General features: G+C 43.3%; 1 protein-coding gene across 1 annotated transcript in view; it reads left to right on the forward strand.

Annotated features, from left to right (window-relative positions):
* Positions 1 to 12,473, forward strand: part of CNBD2 (cyclic nucleotide binding domain containing 2) — a 47,390-nt gene extending 34,917 nt beyond the window's left edge. The window contains exons 11-12 of the mRNA XM_037164461.2: positions 4,306 to 4,469; positions 12,158 to 12,473. Of these exons, the coding sequence (XP_037020356.2) occupies positions 4,306 to 4,469; positions 12,158 to 12,473 (480 nt within the window). The remainder of the gene's footprint in view (positions 1 to 4,305; positions 4,470 to 12,157) is intronic.
* Positions 12,474 to 20,218: the final 7,745 nt, after the last annotated feature.

The raw sequence follows: 20,218 nt of genomic DNA on the forward strand, positions 1-20,218 counted from the left end.
AGAGAAACATCAATGTATGGTTGCCTTTTGTGCGCCCCCTGCTGGGAACTGGCCTGCAGGGAACTGGCCTGCAACCCCGGCATGTGCCCTGACTGGGAATCGAACCTTGAAGATAACATGATTGTTTATGTAGACAATTTAAAGGATAAAACAAATCATTTTTTTGTTTTTATAGCAAATAAATGATTATTGGAAAGTTGCAGGCAATGAATGATTGGAATGTGAAATTACAAACACAGTACTATTTGCAATAGCACTAAAAAGTGAAATACTTAGATGTAAATCTAAAAATATGTTTAAGGAAATATGTTCAAAATATATGAGGAAAACTATTAACTATAATGGAAGAATTTAGAGAAGATTTAAATGAATGGAAAGTATTCTTTTTTTTTTTTTTTTTGTTGAAAAGCTGAGGTTTTATTTTGTTTTCTCTTACCTGAGGACATGCTTATTGATTTTTTTTTTTTAAATTTTATTTAGTTATTTTTCAAGTACAGTTTTTTGTCTATTTTTCCCATCCCAGCCTCCCCTGCCCCTTGCTCCCCACCTCCCTCCCATTTCCTCCCCCCCCTTAGTTCTCGTCCCTGTGTCCTTCCTATTTGTTCCTCCAAATCCCTCCCCCTTTTTCCCCTTAACTTCCCTTCCTTCTCCCCTCTGGTCACTATCCCCTTGTTCTCTATTTCAGTGTCTTTGTTTTTTGGGTTTTTTTTTTCTGCTTACTTGTTTGTTTTGTTGTTTAGCTTCCTGTTAAAGGTGAGATCACAAAGTATTCTATGTTTATGGATTATATGATTCCAATTCTGTGACATTCTGGAAAAGGGAAAATCATAGAGATGAGATGATCAGAGGTCACCTGAGATTTGGAGTTCAGGGGCAGGGATGAATAGGTAATGCACATGGGAGTTTTAGGAGAGTAAAATTATTCTGTTTGTTACTGTAATGGTGGATTCAAAACTCTAAGAATTCGTGAAAACCCATTGAACTGTGTATAGCACAAAGAGTGAACCTTAATGTATGTTCTTTGTAAAAACAAAAGATGTCATCTGGGAGATCAGGGGATTTTAGAAAGGAATAGACTATGACAGGAAAATCTAACCATATTACAAATGAATGAAACCACTTCAATGAAGGGGGTGAGAGAAAAAAGTGCTGAAGACTTAAGTATTTGGAGATGCCTGGAGTCTGTAAGGCTAAAAGCAAAAGGAACTCCATATGAGCATTGTACTCTAGTTGATAAAGTTGTTTCCCATCAGTTTGTGGATTAACTGTCCATGTATACTTCTGTCCATGTATAGTGATATGGATCAGTTAAATAAATGAATGAATCAGTTAAATAAATGAATGATCAGAGCCAGGTATCTTACCACTGGAATGGAAATTTACAGATAAGCAAGGGCAAGAAGTTAGAATGATCCATGTGTTAATGGATCAGAGTTGAAGACATCAGTATGCACTCATGTTTAACTTAATATTGATATAGATAATTACATATAGAAATATTTATCAATATATGTGTAAAAACATATACCTTTTGCCCTGTCAGCTGACAGGACCTAAAAGAAATGACATCCCATAGCAATGAGCACACTTAGCAACCAGATCTTGGTGTCTAATACCATTCTTCAACAAGAAGAAAAGGGCTCCTTAGGAAACGATTGATTTTAGAACTAGGGCAGGAAATATTCAAGACGAACCTGGAGTATTTTGTAGTGTCAGTAAGTACTCAAAGTATAAGATAAACATCCATGAGAACGTACCAATGCAATGCATAAATAATGAATAAATTAATTTAAAAAGAGACAAATCTCTCTATGCAGAAGAATTCCAAATACTTTCTGTAGATACTCTGCCCTAAAGGAGAGGATGCTTATAACTCCCTGCTCCTCAGGTGTGGGCTACACATAGTGATTTCCTTCCAAAGAGTACTGTATGGAAAGGGAAAAAATAACTTTACAGAAGTAAAACCTAAGAAGCACTACCACAGCCAGCTGATCAAGGCCAACATTGACAGGAGTAAGTCAGGTCAATAGTATGTCCCTTTGATATGACATAAAAATAGGGTGTGTGACGAGAATGGCCCTGCATCTCTGGGGTCCTCCTCTTGAGCTCTGTGTGTAGTCGTCTGAGTCTGGAAAGCTGCTCCCTCACATGTGCTCTTTCCAGTGTTCCTCAGTTACAGTGTCACCAGAGTCCTCGCCACGCCCTTCTCACCCGTGTGGTGGCAGGCTCTTTAATGCTTCTGCCCTGCTGGACGGTGTGTCTTCATGCTGTCTGGGAGCCCCAGGCACTACCTCAGCCCACGGTGAATGCCAATTGAATAGTTTCGAGCTCTTAGGGTCCTTTTTAATTTCAAAGAAGAGGAGAAATATTCTCCATCCCTATCATCCACTGACTATCCAGCCAGGGCAGTCTTTTTCTTTTATTCAGTAAAATTCTGCCTCCTGCAACTTTAACTAGTTCCCCGCACCTCCCCCCACCATAGCCCATTCCTAAGAACAAAACAGAAGAAATCAGCTTCCTTGCCATGTGATGGCCCCTAAGTATTCAGAGAATGCTGTTTTATTTTTCATTCAGCATATACGGAACCAGGCACAGTGCCAGTGCGCTGTTACTTATTTTCTTATTCAGGCAAAATATCCTCCATTCCTTCCGTTAATCTTCACGTGATGTAGTTTCCAACCTTCTTACTGTCCACTTCACTGCAGTTTGTCAGTGTTCCTGAGTGAGTCGCTCTGGACTGAACACAGGCACCTGAGGCCTGGTGCCTGGTCCATGAATGCCACCTGGCACATTGCAAGGTGGAGGAGCTGGGGATGCTTGGCATCTGGGCAGAAGGAGGCACCAGAGGTCAGGGAGGGCATTGTCCCATTTGGTAGATGGCGAGAGGAATGTGAGGCTATGTAAGATGGCAGGAGAACAACAGGATGCACACTGTAGAGGTCCTGCAATGCCAGAATAGGGGCCTGGGACTTGCTTCTCTAAGAAGACCTGGCCGGCTTTGGGTGGGGCTCAGAGCAAGGGCCTCATTGCTTCATTCACCACACAGAGCCCAATGCATAGAAAGGCCCTACATATATATACTCACACATGTATACATACATACACACACATACATCTATACATATGTGTATATATTTCTACCATGCAGTAGGAGCTAAAGGGCATTTCTTTGCGAGGTCTGGCCTTACAGAAGGGGTTTCATGCTCATTGTACTAGGCGTAACTGACATGTGAGGTGCTTTGTGTCTTCCAGAACATCCTTATACACACCATCTTATTTGGACCTTCAACGGCTGTCTAGAACCCAAATGGTGGGGGCAGGGGGATGCTGTTCCAAATCCCACTTCAGATCTTTCAAATTCAGAATCCTTCAAAGAGGGTTTTACAGATGGCTCAGGGGGGTGTAACTTACCTAAAGTGACATAAGTAAACATTTGGCTCTTCCTTCTGAAGCCAGGACTTTTCTTGATCCCAGTGGCCTTCTTAGAGCGGCTGTCTTGGTTTATGGCCCCCTTTCTGCTTAAGCCCTAAAGAGCAGGACACTGGAAACTCTGGGGCCACTGACCTCCTCTTCCCTCGCTACCCGAGTCTTAATAGCTGCGAATGCGGAGGAGTGAGCACTGGACTGGGAGTTCAACAACAAGGGCTTGGCCCCCTCTCAGGGTGTCTCCTTAGAAGGGGGTTATACTCTGAGTAAAACAACCAGGTATGCCTGTTGATTTCCATCTCCCTTCCAGATATAACCAAATAGGACTCCATACCAGAGAGACAGAGGAGTGCCATAGCTGCAGAGAGGAGGCCAGTGGCCTCCAAGGTCTATGCAAGATGGAGAGAAGACTGAGGCTCTGTGGGAACATGCATTTAGGAGCCAAGACCTGCAGAAAAGGATGGGGGAGGGTGGTAGCTGCAAAGGGAAGCTCTAGAAGAGGAGGACTAGCTGTTTGATTTTTGTCACAATCCTAAGAAAGAGAAAACAGACTTATTTGGCACAAGCGTTGAGATTGGATAGTAGGGAAAACCTGTAAAATGCCATCCCCTGGAGAGTGACCCTGAGTACATTCTGGGAGAGAGCCAGCTGCCTGCAGGTAGGACATGGACAAATGCCTCAAGGGCTGTTCTAATTTGAGGAGTGGGAGGATTGGATGTTGTGGAGCAAAAGGAGCCCTGGACTCCTCCCTGCTGTTTGCTGAATGACCCTGGATGGATTCACTTCCCCCTCACAGCCTTGTTTTCCCATCTAGAATACCTGCTAGTAGAAGTAGATGGTGTCTGAGGTCAAACGTTCTGGGACTTTTTTTTTTTCTAGGGCCTTCACCAGATCCTCCTCCCAAACAGCCAACAAGACACTCGGCCCTTGATCCTCATGAGCCTGGGAGTTGAGTTGTTAACTGTGAGGAAAGAAAAATTTTGTGACCTGATGGACAGTGAGGTAACAGAAAAATTGTCCAGGTTCAAGATCAAGTACCCCAGGTCAGTGCTGGGAATGTGTGTACACCCCACTGGATCAAATGAACACAGTTTCACCTGTTGTTTTAGTAAAAGAAAGAATAAAATGCTAATACCTAATGCTGACAAGGGTGGGATGAAACTGGTAGCTGTTGCTAGACTCTAAGTGGGCTCAGTCCTTTGGACAATATAATTTTATTATGTTTCGAGGGCCATAAAACTGTTATTACCCATGAAAGCAATGGTCCCCCCCCCCATAAATTTATCTCTATATAACTAAGTTGTGGGGAAAACTGCATGCATGAGGGTGTTCAGAGCAGCATATTCATAATAGAAAACCACCACCACCACCACCCACACATGTTGTAAGGGGATAGTTTAGAAAATTATGGTCCATTCACTTGATGGAATGTAGCTGTTTCATTAAAATTATAAAGTTTAATGGCTCTAATAGCAGAAGGATAAAATAGGTAATTTAATGATAATGAAAAGGGCAGAGCATAAAATTGTGTTTATACTATGACTATGACTTTGTAAAACACAAGCAAAAAATCTAGAAGGAGTTAGGCAAAAATGATAATTGCTGTGGGATTGTGAAATTGGTAATTGTCCTTCTCTCTGGAAGGCGGGACTAAAAGGGGACTTTCTAGATGCAGTTACGCATTCCTCTCATTTTGTTTTTGCGGTGAGCGTGCATTGCTTTTAGAATGAGGAGAAAAGATACACTTGGTAGAAGTGGTGTCAGGGTAGTGCCATTCTAAGTGGATTTTTTTCCTTTATTCTCCAAATTTTCTCTAATGATGATATATTACTTTCATAATTAAAAAAGATAAATATCTATCTTCAAAGATTCAGTAAAAGATTTTTTTTTACTTTTACCTAGTTTTCAAATTTTCCTGAGTGAATACTTATAATGTAAAAAAAAAACCACACCACTTTATTTTTTTATGTAAAAATTAATCTATTGCCCACACAAAACAGGTAACAAAACTGTTTTGATCTTATACTCTGTTACTAAAAAGTATTTGAGTGTATTTTCTCTAAGAATATACATGTAATATAAATAACACGTGCTAATTAATTTTTATGTATATATCCATAATTGTACTATATATCATATATGTTATAAACATAAAAATAGATCTCTAAAAACAATAAGACAAAGATAAATATAAATGAAGTTCTACTATTTTTTCTTTTTTTAATCTTCACCTGAAGATGTGTTTATTGATTTTAAAGAGAGAGAGAGAGATCTATCAAACCTCCCATATGTGCCCGAGCAGGGATCAAACCACAACCTTTTTGGTGGACGGGACAATGCTCCAACCAACTGAGCCACCCAGCTAGGGCTGCGTCCTACTATTTTCTTTATATACTCCTACTTCTTTCTTCATCTGATTCATCTCTGTGGGTGACATGCCCCTACACCCATTTCAGGACCTCCGGCCTCGACTCCTACAAGTCTTACCACTGGTAACCCTGCCTCAATCTCCTCCTCACCAGATCCTTTCCGCTCTTGCTTAAACGTCAAATCTGGCTGTGTTACACTCCTGCTTAAAACTTTTCAGTGGTAGCCTGACACATGTAGCTCAGTTGGTTGTGTGTTGTGGGCAAAGCGAAGGGTCACCATTTGGATGTCCTCAGGGCACCTGCCTGGGTTGTGGGTTCTGATCACTGTCAGGGGACACAGGACAGTGATGTTTCTGTCTCACACACTGATGTTTCTCTTTCTCTTTCTCCACCCCGCTTCCTCTCTCTGTAAAAATAAATGAATAAATTCTTAAAAGACAAAACAAAACTTCCAGTGGTATCTCACTGCTTATAGGATACAGTACAGGCTCAGGGCCACATAAATGGCTCTTCAGAGTCTCACCCCTCAACTTCCCTGCAGCTCCTCCTGCCCCTCCTCTAACCCACGCCAGCAACCAGGCAGATGGCCTCATGGACCCTGCACGTACCTGCCTTTGCCGTTGTAGGCCGTTCTGCCCAAAAGGCCATCCTCCAATCCTATCCTTCTTTTTCTAATAAATCCCTGCTCATTCTTTAAGATTCATTCCCTCCAGAAACCTTTCCTGACTGACCCCAGGAGGGGTTAGTACCCCTTTCTGTATACTCATTGTGCTCCCTCCACAGCTCTCCCGTGGGCCATACATGTTGTATTATAACTATTGAGAGCTGTGTAGTTTGTACAGTTCTTTCCCCTCCACTTGATTAATTGCTTCATGGGGGCAGGGAATGTGTTTTACCCATTTCTGTCTCGAGCACTTGTATAGTACCTGGTAGATGCTCAATAATTGTTGAATGAGTGGGACATACTCATTGCAGAAAACTAGAATATGCTGAACACTTAAAAAGGTGAGAACCAAAATCATTTGCATTGTTTCAGCCATCCCAATTAACATTCTGTGTATTTCTTTTTAGTATTTTTTAACCACACGGATATGTGCCAAATCTATCACTTATTATTCATACACACAGTTTTTTGATGGGGATCTTGTGGATTATACAATTTTGCGCCCTCCTTTTTCTTTTCTTGTGATGATATTGTGATCAGACTTGGTTTTGCTGGCAAGTGTTGGAAGCTAGTGATTCCAGTGTTAGAGAGAGGTGTTGTGAAGGCAGGCAGATCTGTAGCTATGTCCCATAAGCCCCTGAAAAGATTCTATATGGGATCTATATGACCTTGGATAAACCATTTCCCTTCTCTAGGCTTCAATCTCTGATCTGCAAAACCAGAAAATTAGACTAGAACAGTGTTCTCTAAAGTGTGGAACACATTCACAGAAGGTTTACAAGGTGATTGATTGACATCATTAGTTTTAATAGCTATGTATTTATTCTAGTGTGAATTAGAAATATAACATGACTCACTCACCAAACTCATGATCTGACAGATTTTGTTGCTTCGAACAAAGCCAAAGTAAATATTCAATTGGAAGAAACTAAGTAGATTTAAGAAAAGTCATTAATAAATTAAAAAACAGATAATAAATGGATATGGCCCAAATCGGGGTAGTTTTGTGAGAAAAACAAGTTGGGAAACAGTGGTGGTTCCTTGCAGTCCAAAAATGCCACAATTCTCTGTGTACTCCCCGTATAGAAAATGGCTATTTAGAGCCATCTACCCAAGGAACCATTTAAAGAGCCTCAGCTCCTCGCATAATGCCCGGCACATGATGGGTGTCAGTTAATGTCTGTTGAATTGAATTCAGAAAAGGTTTCCATAGGTTTGAGGGTGGCAGATGTTGGGGCTGCCCAGTCAGCACTTCACGGCAATCGTCTGTAATGCTGACATACTGAGTTCTGGCTTACTCATTAATTGTTGAATTCCTGGTTTTCTAAACTGCTAAAGCAGGCAGAAATCATATCCATTATCTAGCTCAAATCCTCATCTTTTCACTGAGGACCATGAGGCCCAGGAAAGGGGCTGTGACATCCTGTATGTCACATAGTCACTGGCCAGGACACCTGTCCTGTAAATGCTTTGGGCTAGATAACCTGAAACCTCTCTTCCTACAAACACAGGGAGTGCCATGTAGAAAATAATCATAAGAAAGAAGGGAAATCTCCAAGGCCAAAGTGAAGAGGATCCTAAAAACTAAAGCACAGAGAGGGGATCCAGTGTTGGGATTGCCCAGTGAGGGGATGGGAGTTAAAGGGATCCTGGGTTGAAGTTGTATACCCTGCAAGGAGAGATGACACTTTCAGGTCACGTGAGTCAGGGACTGGAACTAAGACACCTGCATGAAGCGGAGGCCTCTGGAAGAGCTACCCTATTTAGTGAAAAACTAGACTAGAACTTGGTATGACCATCAGCATCTGGAGGTAACATGGAATTTAGTTCATCTTAACTTAGAAAAAGAAGATCCCCTAAGAATTTGTAATCATCTGTTTGCCCCCCTCGGGGTTTGGTGAGTCCCTTAGCCTCTTTGGACACAGTTTCCATGTTTGTGAATTGAGGTGGTTATGAGGATTAAATTAATTAGCAAATGCAAAGCGTTTGGCATATGGTAAGTGCTAAGTCTGAGTTAGTGGTGTTATTGATTATGTAAGAAATTGGAAGTTAATGGAAATTTTTAAATGAAGACTTTCCAGTGGTATGCGGGTGAATGTTTAACAACAAACTCTCTGAGAGGTGGATAGTAAACTGATTTGAAGTGTTTGCCAATTTCTGTGGTGCACACACTCCCGCCATGCCCAGTTTTGAGCTGTCAACCTGGTATCACTGAACATGAGCTTGAGAAGAGATGCACACAGTTGGCCCCCATGAGCTGACTCTGGGAGCTGACTCTGATGCACCACTGACACCAATAGGACTAGTTTGTAGCCTAGTTCAATTTCTGGGGTTTTTATTAAGTTGATTTCTATTTATCAAAGTGGACTCTTTTCTGGTCAAATAATGTAGCCAGAAGAATGTTCTAATCTGTGATTTATTAGGCTTGCCTCCTTAGGTGAGAGTACAGATGAGTCAATGGAAATTGAACATGCCCTTCCCTTGCTGTGGTCTCAGAAGGAAATAAGCCAATGAGTGCTGAGCTCATACCACCCTCCCCTGCTTTCCCCAGTCTTACCTGCTGTGAGGGCAAGGGACAGAGTGGAACAAGGACACCAAGGCCAGTCCAAGGCAGCTATTATTCTGCTTTCTGTCTTTATAGATATGTCTCTTACTAGATATAAGTGCCATCCTGCAAGATGTGGTCTTTTGTAACTTGCTTCTTTGCATATTTTCAGGGTTCATTCATGTTGCACCATGTATCAATGCTTTATTCCTTGTTATTGTCAAATAATATTCCATTGCTTGTATGTACCATACTTTATTTATCCATTCCTCAGATGGTGAACATTTGGGTTGTTTCTATCTTTTGGCTATTATGAACAATGCTGCTATGAACATTCTTATACAGATATTTTTAAAATATATTTTATTGATTATGTTATTACAGTTGTTCCAGTTTTCCCACTTTGTCCCCTTCCACCTGGTACCCCCATTCCTTCCAGCAATCTCTCTCCTTAGTTCTTGTCCATGGGTCATGCATTTAAGTTCTTCGGCTGCTACATTACTTATACTGTTCTTAACATGCCCCTGTTTATTTTGTGCCTACCAATTTGTGCTTCTTAATCCCTGTACCTTTCCCTCCATTCTCCCCCTTCCCCTTCTCAACTGATATCCCACCAAATAATCTCCTTATCTATGATTCTGTCCCTGTTCTGCTTGTTTGCTTGTTTGTTATTTGAATTCAATTATAGGTAGTTGTGAATTTATTGCCATTTTAATGTTCATTGTTTTGATCTTCTTTTTCTTATATAATTTCCTTTAGCATTTCATATATAATAGCTTGGTGATAATGAACTCCTTTAGCTTTACCTAGTCTGGGAGCACTTTATCTGTCCTTCAATTCTAAATGATATCTTTGCTGGATAGAGTAATCTAGGTTGTAGGTCCTTGCTTTTCATCACTTTGAACACTTCTCGCGTACGTGATTTCTTTTGAGAAATCAGCTGATAATCTTATGGGAACTTTGTAGGTAATTCTCTGCTTTTCTCATTCTGCTTTTAAGATCCTCTATCTTTAATCATTGGCATTTTAATTATGATGTGTCTTGGTGTGGACCTCTTTGGGTTCAACTTGTTTGAGACTCTCTGTACTTCCTGGACTTGCATGTCTATTTCTTCACCAGATTAGGGAAGTTTTTTTCAAATAATTTTTAAATTTCTTACTCTTCTTATTCTCTTTCTAGCACCCCTATGATTCAGATGGTATATTTAAAGATGTCCCATAAGCCCTGGCCAGGTGGCTCAGCTGGTTGAGTCACTGTCCTGTACACCTGAAGATGTCCCAGAGGTTCCTAAGCCTATCCTCGTTTTGCGAATTCTTTTTTGTTCCTGCTGTTCCAATGAATGCTTTTCCAGTTCTTTGGTTCCAAATTATTGATCTGAGTCTCAGCTTCATCCTTTCTGCTGTTAGTCCCCTATGGATTTTTCTTTATTTCACTTAATGCAACCTTCATTTCTGCCTGGGACTTTCTTATGGTGTTGAAGTACCCACTGACTTGCTGGAGCATCCTGATAACCAGTGTTTTGAACTCTGCATCTGATAGGTTGCTTATCTCCATCTTATTTAGTACTTTTTCTGGAGTTTTGTTCTGGTCTTTCATTTGGGCCATATTTCTTTGTCTCCTCATTTTGGCAGCCTTCCTGTGTTTGTTTTTGTGCATTACATAAAGCTACTTTGACTCCCTTAGTATCGTGGCTTATTGTAAAAAGGTGCACTTGTTAAACTATATGGGGTGGAGCCTTAGGTAACTGCTAGGTTGAAGCAACCTGTGTAACTGCTCTGTTGCTCTGTTTGGGAGAGAGCTTGAAGAGGGGACAATGCCACTGCCTGGCCTCTGGAGTTTTGCCTGGGAGGAAACTGTCTCCCAGAACTCGCACTTCACTTTCTCCCCATGTGCCATTGGTGCCCTTCCAGCTGTTGCCCTGGTGGTGAATCCCAGTGTGGGTGGGTCTGTGTGAATCCTAAATCTGTTGGGGGCCCTTTAAGAAGAGTCTTTTGAGAATCCTGCAGTTTCTTCTGTCATCCCAACCCTCACTGGTTTTCATAGCCAGAAGTTATGGGGCTTTATTTTCCTGGCACTGGAACCCTGGGCTGAGTGGTCTGGACTGGAGCTGGCATCCCACTCCCGAGGTATCCCTCCCATTTTTTATCCATCACTCATGGATGTGGGTCTTCCCATTCCTGTCTCTGCACCTCTTCACCCCTCCTACCCAACTGGTTGAATGTGGCTTCTTTAGATCAGTTGTTTTTGGTTGTCAGACTTTCACACAGCTTTATTTTCTGACATTCCGGCTGATATCTGTTTTGTTGTCTAGTTGTATTTTTTGCTATAGTTGTGAGCAGTGCAAGGCATATTTGTCTATGCCTCCGTCTTGACTGGAAGTGAACCTCTTGTGCAAATTTTTCTGTGGACATTTGTTTCCATTTCTCTTGGGTATATACCTAGGAGCAGACTTGCTGAGTGATAAGTTAACTCTGTTTAACCTTTTGAGGAACTGCCAGACTGTTTTCCTAAGTGGCTGCACCAGTTTACACTCCCATTATTAATGTATGGGAACCCCTGTCCCAGTATTTTCACATCCTCATCAGCACTCATTATCTGCCTTTTTAATTATAGACATTCTAACGGGTGTGAGTGGTGTCTCACTCTGGCTTTGATTTACATTTCCCTGATGGCTACTAGTCACATATGTAATTTAAAAATTTCAGCAGTCACATTAAAGAAGGAAAATGGGTGAAATTAATTGTAATAATATATTTTATTGAATTCAGTATATCTAAAATGTTATCATTTCAACATGTAATCAACATAAGAATTATTAATTAGGTACTCTACATTCTTTTTTTTTTTGTTCTAAGTCTTTGAAATTGGGGGTATGTTTTATACTCCCAGCACATCTCTAATTCAGAAAGGCCACCCTTCAGGTACTCAGAGGCTGTGTGTGGCTCATAAGCACTGGGTGGAACAGCACAGGTTAAGGGAAGAAAGTGTAGAAAGGTACAGGAGGCAGAGGGAAGAATCTAGAAAAAGGCACCAGGGTGAAAAGCAGCACATTGTGTTTAGGGATTGCAAAGAGTGGTGGGAAGCGAGGCTGGAGGGGCAGAGGGACAGGGAGGAGCAGGCATGGGAACCTCAGCATCTGTGCTTTACCTTCAGTGATGATGACATGTGCCAGAAGTTCCTTATGGAGAATAGCTGGAATGTCTTTCGGAGGGACCTGGTGAGGCTGTTGGTAGAGCCTCGCCAACATCTACCACTCACCCAAATCCAGCACAAGAAAGAAATTTACAACCCCAAGTCTCTGACACTGGATTTGTACAGCTTCAACAAGAAGACTAAACGTCGTTATCCCATTTTTATGGCAAAGCAGAAAGGCCTCCCCCCACTGAGGATTGTCCAAGCTATCACACCACCCCGGTACAAAATCCAAGAACTCCTGCCTCAGTACAAGAATGCCGGTGTCTTGCTTTAAACCCAATAAAGGATGTGGGTTTTTGTGCACCATGTTTCCTGAGTGACCACCATGGGAGTTGTGGGGCTTGGAGTTGGGGGGTGATGGGGGCTGAGCTGTGGGTCTGGAGAGGTGTCTGAGGGCAGCAACTGGGGCACTGTCTCCCTTGGTACGGAGCTGAGTGGTGGATGGTCAGGAGACTGGGTGTGGATGAGTTCATCGCTGGGGATGGTCTTGGGGTAGGAGGATCTTATCTACCAAGATGGATGGGAGACACAGAGGGGCTCAGATCAAAGTGAGCAAGACAGATTGTGAACTTAAATGCCTTCCAAGGCCAGACAAGTGATCTAAAGGGGCACAGCAGGAGGACTAGGGGGGCAACAGGGTGTGGTTGGGACTAGTGTGCACAATCCCATCCTGATGGAGCAGCTGCTCCTTGGACTCAGTCAGTCGATGCCATGCCGGAAGTAAGTGCAAGGAAGTCGGGTCTGTTGCTGCTGGTCTATTTTTCAAGAGAAGCAGGAAACCCAGTATTTAAGAAGATTCCCACTGGTTTTTAAATGTGAGCAACTAATTCAAATTGTTTTTGAAATAACGTGTTAGGCAAACAAAACACATATGTGGGCTGTGTTGGACCTGCAAACTGCTATTCTGCCAATGCTCATCAAGTACCTCTTGCAGACTGCCAGGGACTGGAGAGAGGCAGGACTGTGGAGGGAGGTGTAAGAAGCCAGAGAGAGAGAGAGGTGGGAAGCGTGACAGGAGCAGCATCTTCGGTCAAGAATGAAGAGCAAGCAGCCTGAGAAAGAGGAGGCAGAGACAAGGAAGTGGCTGGTTAGACTTAAAGAGGGCTCCTCAATTCCTCTGGGGAGGGGTGCTGAATCTGAAGCCACCTGTCAGTGAGCTGAGCTGGCTGTCCTGTGGGTAGCCCAGGCCTAAAATTTAGAGTTCCTGCCTCCTTTTAGCCTCAGAAATATACACCCAGTGCTTGATCACCTCTCTGCCTTAGGAAACCCCATAGTTTAGCTTGGACATTGCAAAGGGGCCTGGTGGAGGCCGTGACAGCACAAGAGCCTGGCCTGGCCACCAGGAGCGAGATGAACTCTCTCCCACCCTACACACACAAACACTCGCCCTTCCCCACCCTTGTCAAGGAGTGTGGTCTGAGGGATTCAGTGCCAAGCTGGACTTCGGGAGCTCTCGAGAACCTGACTCTGTTTCCACCTCACTGGACCCCCTTGAGCATTGTGAGTCTTCTACCTGCACCCCAGGTTCTCCAGGGGCAGAGTGAGGAAGATGGGCAAGATCAATGGTTTTCATGAGTGAGGGGTGAGTATAGTTTGAAAAGCATACTCAACATCCTTTTGTATGTTGAATTAAAAAGAAAAAAACTATGTTGCACAGCAAAGGAGAAGGAGCCTGGCATTTTTCTATCAGAAGGAACATGGGTATAAAAGGGTAGAGAAGCAGTGTTGATTAATCATCTCGACTTCCCTGGTAGGTCCAGAGGGTCAAGGAGTCTGAGACATCTGCGGCAGTCCTGGAAGGGCTCCCCATGACCTACAAGGAGGGGGTGGCACTGTTACGGAACCAGGTAAGTGGGAGCGTCTGACTTTATTTGGGATCTCTTCACATGTAGGGGTGTGGCTGTAAACTGATGGTGCGTACATCTTGTTCATTCATTGGAAATGGATTTGTTAAGCACTTGCTCCATAGCAGATTCGAAGGAGGATGAGAAGCAGCCTCTGTTTGCTCTTATTCCCTGGTCCAGGGGCCAGCAAACCCTTCCTGTAAAGAGTCAAATAATAAATAGCTTAGGTTTTGCCAGCCATACAGTGTCTGTTGTAACTACTCAACTTCGTATAGTGAAAGCAGCCTTCGTGTTCCAATAGAACTTTACTTACAAAAACAGGTGGCAGGCCAGATTTGGCCTGCTGGCCATGATTTGTTTACCCCTACTCTAGGCAACAGGAAGCCCTTAAAGGTTCCTGCGCAGATACGATGTGGGGAGAGAAGCTTATTACTGAGCACTTACTCTATGGCAGCCATCTGGCTAAGCGTCTGACTGTGGAATCTGATGACGTTTGGGCTAAGATCCCAGTGTCACCACTTAACGGCTGTTGAGGATTAAAAGAGTTGGTACATGTACCGCAAAGTGAAGGACTGTATTCACCAAGACCCCTGACTCCCGCTTTTTGGAAAGTGAGAGAAAAAATTTCCAGAACAGGAGGCAGATTCTGTTTCCCGGGAGAGTGGTGGGTGACAGAACACACCGACTGGGGGTGACAGAAGGACAGCCTGGGGGTGAAGGCGCCGTATGGGGAGATGGACGGGCGGAGCTGGCCTTGGGGAAGTCTTGAGGGCAGTAGAGAAAGAGCAAAGCTTTTTCTGAAGCCACTAGGTAACAGAAGAACCCAAGAGTGAGAAATGTCTAAAGAGAACTTCAAAGAGCGTTTCTGTGCATTGAGAATGTGTTTCTCCTTTGGCATTTTTCTTGAGAAACCAAATACGCTTTTGAGTAGCTCTTAATTAGGCTTAGGCAGCACTGCTGTTTGACTTTGGTAACCAAACGGGACAGTGGGCAGCAGGAGGCCCCAGTTATATTTGGGTTACACATGTGCAGTCCCTGGTACAGAGTGAGCACTCAGTACACATTAGATATTATTAGCACCATTTTAACCAATTTGGCCAACTGGAGATCCTCTTCCCCTTTCATTGGAATAGGAAACCGAGGCTTTGGAAGGCTGAACCTTCATCATCAGTGATAAAGGCCCTCTCCAAGAGATTTGGGGAGAGGTGGTCCTGGCTGGCATCTTGCCCAACCCCCACACACTTCACTAAGTGAAATGATTACTATCAACATTAAGGGGCAGCCCTGGGGGGAGAGAGCACAGGCAGGTCACCAGAGCATCAGCACGCATTGTGAGTGAGGGTGCTATTGCAGGAAAGATGGGTGGGACAGTGTGGGGAGGGCTTGTGAGCGCTTGTAAGAGTGCAAGCACCTCCTGGCTTCCAAGCTGTGAGCTTCAGAATGAGCAGTGGTCCTCAAGTCCCCCTCTCCCTCCCTCACACACACTCATGGAGCAACGTGGAGCAGGGATCAAAATCAAGCAGGGGAGGACAAATCGGGATTTATTTGCTCATTCAAAGAAGCAAATATGATACCCCTTGGCACAAGTGTTAGCAACAAACTGTCTTGAGTGGTCCTCACTGCCCACCTGGGTACAGACCCAGGGGTCAGGAAGCCCAAACCACAGTGATCTGTCACGAGGGAGAAGGAGCCAGGCTCAGGTATTGGGTGCCCATTATGGCAGGCACTCAGCAGAGGCCATCACTTACCCTGAAAATATGTCCTGGCAACTCTCTAGGTGGCATTATCCATAGGAGATCATTCTGTGTGGTGTGGGCCCAGACAGGACCCATGCCCATGGATAGGTTCTCCCTTGGGGAATCAGGCCTGCATTGTACCTAGACTGCTGTGAGACTTGCTTTTGCTAAAACTCCCTCCCCCTGAACTGAGGCAGAAAATGTTCACTGTGTATTTTTAAAGTAACTTCCTAAAATCTATGCTAAACCTTCCAAGGATGAGCGTAACCAGTTCAACTACTTTTCCCTTTGCATTTGCAAATATCCTCCTTTCTGTGATCCGATTAGCAGCATCCTCTCTGTTGTTCTCTGTAAAAGGGAGCCACCTAAAGTGAATCTGCATAGTAAATGAGGACCATCATGTACTGTGCCCAGAAAAGCAATAAAAGCTTGTCAAGGCAAGGTCCAAGGCCTTTTCTCTTCTTGAGAGAGTAGCTGTGCTGTCCCTTTTCCTCCACAGGACTTGGTAGTCCATGTGAATTTGTGGTGTCTCATCCACAATGTCGCAGACCCCACGAGCCAGGGTCTGCATCAATTATCCCCATTTGACAGATGAAGAGCCTGAGGCCCAGAGAGGCAAAAGGCTGTCTAAGCTCACTGGACAGTCAGGTGGTGGTTTCAGGGAGTCCCTGTGTTTTCTCTGCACCCTGGTGCCCTCCTAGGCGGTCAGCATTACAGCGTATGCACTGTTTGTTACACCACGCTATTCATCCGTCCCACGTGCACCACCTGTTTTCAAAAAAGCAATTCTGCGCACACAACCCAGGAACTGTGATGGAGAGAATATAATCACCCTCTGGAATGATTTTCCATATGTAAATAAGCACAGTCATACTTGGAGAGGCACACCCAGGCCACTGGAGCCAAAAATATAGCCCCCAGCACTAACAGCTTCCACTGTTTGAGGAAAATGAAAAAAACCGCTTGAAAAATAAACATGAGAGGCGTTGCCAGTGTTTGTTATAGGAAGTGTTTAAGATCTCATCTTGGGACTGAAAAGCAAAAGCATTCTTTAAATTCTCTATTCCTTTTATATAACTCATGGAAAAATCTTACCTTCCAGTTCTGGGAAGTCTGAGTGAGCAGACTCAGACTTCAGAGGGGTGAGATGGGTCACTCTGCAATCCCCAGAGTACCACGAGAGGCCAGTTTGCTGTGTGCTTTTCTGCTCTTTATGGATTTAGGGGTTTAACCACAAGGGTGCTGAGTAACAATCACTGGTTCAGAGCTGACAGTGAGGTCGAGTAGTTTCTAGGTGCAGAGAGCTGAAATGAGGGTGTTTTCATGGCTGCTGAAGGCTCTGGGCTTCAGCCCTGGGAGAGAGCTGGGGGCAGGGGGCAGGGGGAAGGTGGTACCTCGGACGTGTGCCGAGTGACTGTCAGCCATGCTCCCTCCCTTTTGTGAATCTGAGGGGTCCAGGAGGTGTTCTTCGAGACTCCCTCCAAACCCATGGCGGTGCGGGGCCCCTGACCCTCTCTCTTCTTTTGCACCCACCTATTCTCCTACTTCCAAAGCCTCCCCACCCTCAACAGAAAATCAGAATCAACAAGAAAATGGATTACTGAGACCCTTGGTGAAGTGTGAAAATGAACTGAGATCATTTGAGATCGTGGTATTATATTCATGTCAAATGACCTGATGTTGGTAATTGTATAGTGTTTATGTAGGAGAATCTCCTTGTTTTTAAGAAGTACACACTTAAATACTTGGCCCTTAAGGGAGATGATTTCCTCAACTTTCGAATGATTTAGAAATATGTTTGTATATTTAGAATGGCAAAGCAAATACAGCAATGTGATAACAATTGGAGAATCTAGGTGAAGGGTATTTAGGAGTTCTTTAAACCATTTTTGCAATTAAAATTATTTTAAATCACATAGTACTCATAAAATTTACCTATAAAACTATTTTACTCATAAAACTATTTTTAAGAGCAGAGTTAGTTCAATGACATTGAGTGCATTCACACTGCTGTGCAACCTGCACCACCATCCATCTCTAGAAGCCTTTCGTCTTGCAGAACTGACACTCTGTACCCATTAAATAATAACTCCCCTCCCCCTCCTCCCAGCCCCTGGCAACCACCATTCTACTTCCCGTCACTATGAATTTGATGCTTTAGATATTTGATTGCTTTAGATACCTTATATAAGTGGAATTACAATGCTTGTCTTTGCAAATAAGACATTTGCAAATGTCTTATTTCACTTAGCATAATGCTCTCAAGGATTATCCATGTTGTAGCAGAAGTTCCTTCCTTTTTAAGGCTAAATGATATTCGTTATACATATACACCATATTTTGTTTATCCATTCATCTGTCTGTGGACACTTGGGTGGCTTCCACTTTTCAGCTGTTGTGAATAATGTTGCTGTGAACACGGGTGTGTGAGTATCTTCAAGACCCGTTCTTAATTCTTTCGGTATACACTCCATGTGATAATTCCATTTTTAATATTTTGAGGGAACATTATACTATTTTCTATAGTGGCTTATACCATTTTTGCAATTTTAGGTTGACATTTCAAAATAAAAAGTATAGTTGAAAAAAGAAAATACAGTGGGAGCTAATACAGATATGGATAAATATTAGCTATAATTGACCTCGCAATTAGGTGATAATAGATTTTAATATCTGATGATAAGCTCCAGATATCCAAAGGTGAAGGGAAACATGTTCTTTCACTAGCAATTATATAGTTAAGACCAGGAAGAAAAGGGAAGAAGTCAGCATGGATTTTTGTATAAGCATTAGCCACGATGATAGTAAAATCTGGCTTTGAGCTTCCTGATGGTCAAGGCAAAAAGAGAAAGATGGCATTTTATTATTTAAAAGGAAGAATCTGCTCAGTCCCTCAGGAGAGTAACAGAAGTTTTTCTTACCTGAGGAGGTTGGGGAGGTTTATCCTCACTCCTTTTTTCATGTGTGCCTTCTACTCTGTTTACTGTATGTTCCCTTTTTGGGGGGTACCTTAAATTACGGTACTATTCTACTTGATTCTGCGCTCCTCAGCCTCAGGTCCATTCTGATACACAGAGTTGGTATGGAGAGTGGTTGGCTGCAGATGACGGCTTTTGCCTCCTCATCCCTTATTGAAGGCTTATCACAGGGAAGAAGGCAGTGGTTTCTCAGCCTTTAAGCACTAACAACACTGATCAGCTATCATTTTGATGGAAACTGACACCATATCTTTTCCTGAGAGCAGGTTTTTATCTTGAAAGATAACTATCAGGAAGTCCTTCTTCCTATCATAACTTAAAACTCACACTACCTTTAAAGACTTTCTCTTGTTTTGTGTAAGGTGTAGATGGAGAGGAATTGCTTACGCTTTTCTGGAAGTCTCCTAATTAAGCCAGTCCTTTTCCTGTCCGTCTGTCTGATTTTACTGACGTCACAGAGCAGGATTATGAGCAGGAGTTATGGATTTAGGTCACTTAGCTGCAGATCAACTGTATGACATTAGGTAAGTGACTTCTCTTTGCCTTTGTTTCCCCTGGTAATAATAAAAACATCTATCTCATAAAGTCATGAAAATTAAGTAGTCCACGTAAAATACTAAATTCAGAATTCGACTCTCAGAAAGCAGATGCCTGAGGTGGGAGGAAAAGGGGAAAATGGGGCAAAATGGTACAGATACTAGGTGCATGAGCCCTGCAGACTGACAGGGCAGCCAGGCCAGCCCTGCCCACTGAGTGAAGTTGAAAAGTCCTTGTATGGGAATTTCTCAGTTTAACAGATCACAGCAGCTGGGGGATTGGCACATGCAAAGAGCTCTCGCCAACAAATCATCCTGCATTCACACATTGTTCTGGTATCATACAATAACTACCTGCTCATGGGGCCCTCTGCCTCTTTGAGAGAAGATCCTTGGAGCTTCTCTGTTGCCTGCCTAGGTCTTCCTCTTCCTCCTCGCTTTATGCCAGTGCGTGTCCTCTGACCCTCAGCCTCTAGGCTCCTGGACATCTCCATTAGATAGGGAGGCATATGGGAGCTGACAGGAGTGGACTAAAACCCAGATGAATTTAATCAGAATATCTCCGATCAGCAGATAGGTTTTGGGGAGAGGGAGTTTGGTCAGGGTTTGGATATACAGCACCAAACCAAACAAAGCCTTTGGCAACAAGTTTGTATTCCGGATCGATAGTCAAAGAAAACAAAACAGGCACAAGAAAAATCAGGGTAAGTGGGGGATGCAGATGGGTTAGAGGTTACTACTTTGTAAAAGGTAGTCAGAGGAGGCTACTGCAAGATTATGATATTGGTGAGTACAGGAAGTGAGGAATGGGCCGTGCTGGTGCATGGGGGAAGAGCCTCCCAGGCAGAGGTAGGGTGCACGGCCTAGCTAGACAGCAGCCGTAAGGTCGGTGTGGCTAGGATGGAGTCCAAGGACAGAGGAATGA

The sequence above is a fragment of the Artibeus jamaicensis genome, unplaced genomic scaffold (assembly GCF_021234435.1).
Source record: "Artibeus jamaicensis isolate MK-2021 breed Jamaican fruit bat unplaced genomic scaffold, CSHL_Jam_final contig_685, whole genome shotgun sequence".
Lineage (NCBI taxonomy): Eukaryota > Metazoa > Chordata > Mammalia > Chiroptera > Phyllostomidae > Artibeus > Artibeus jamaicensis.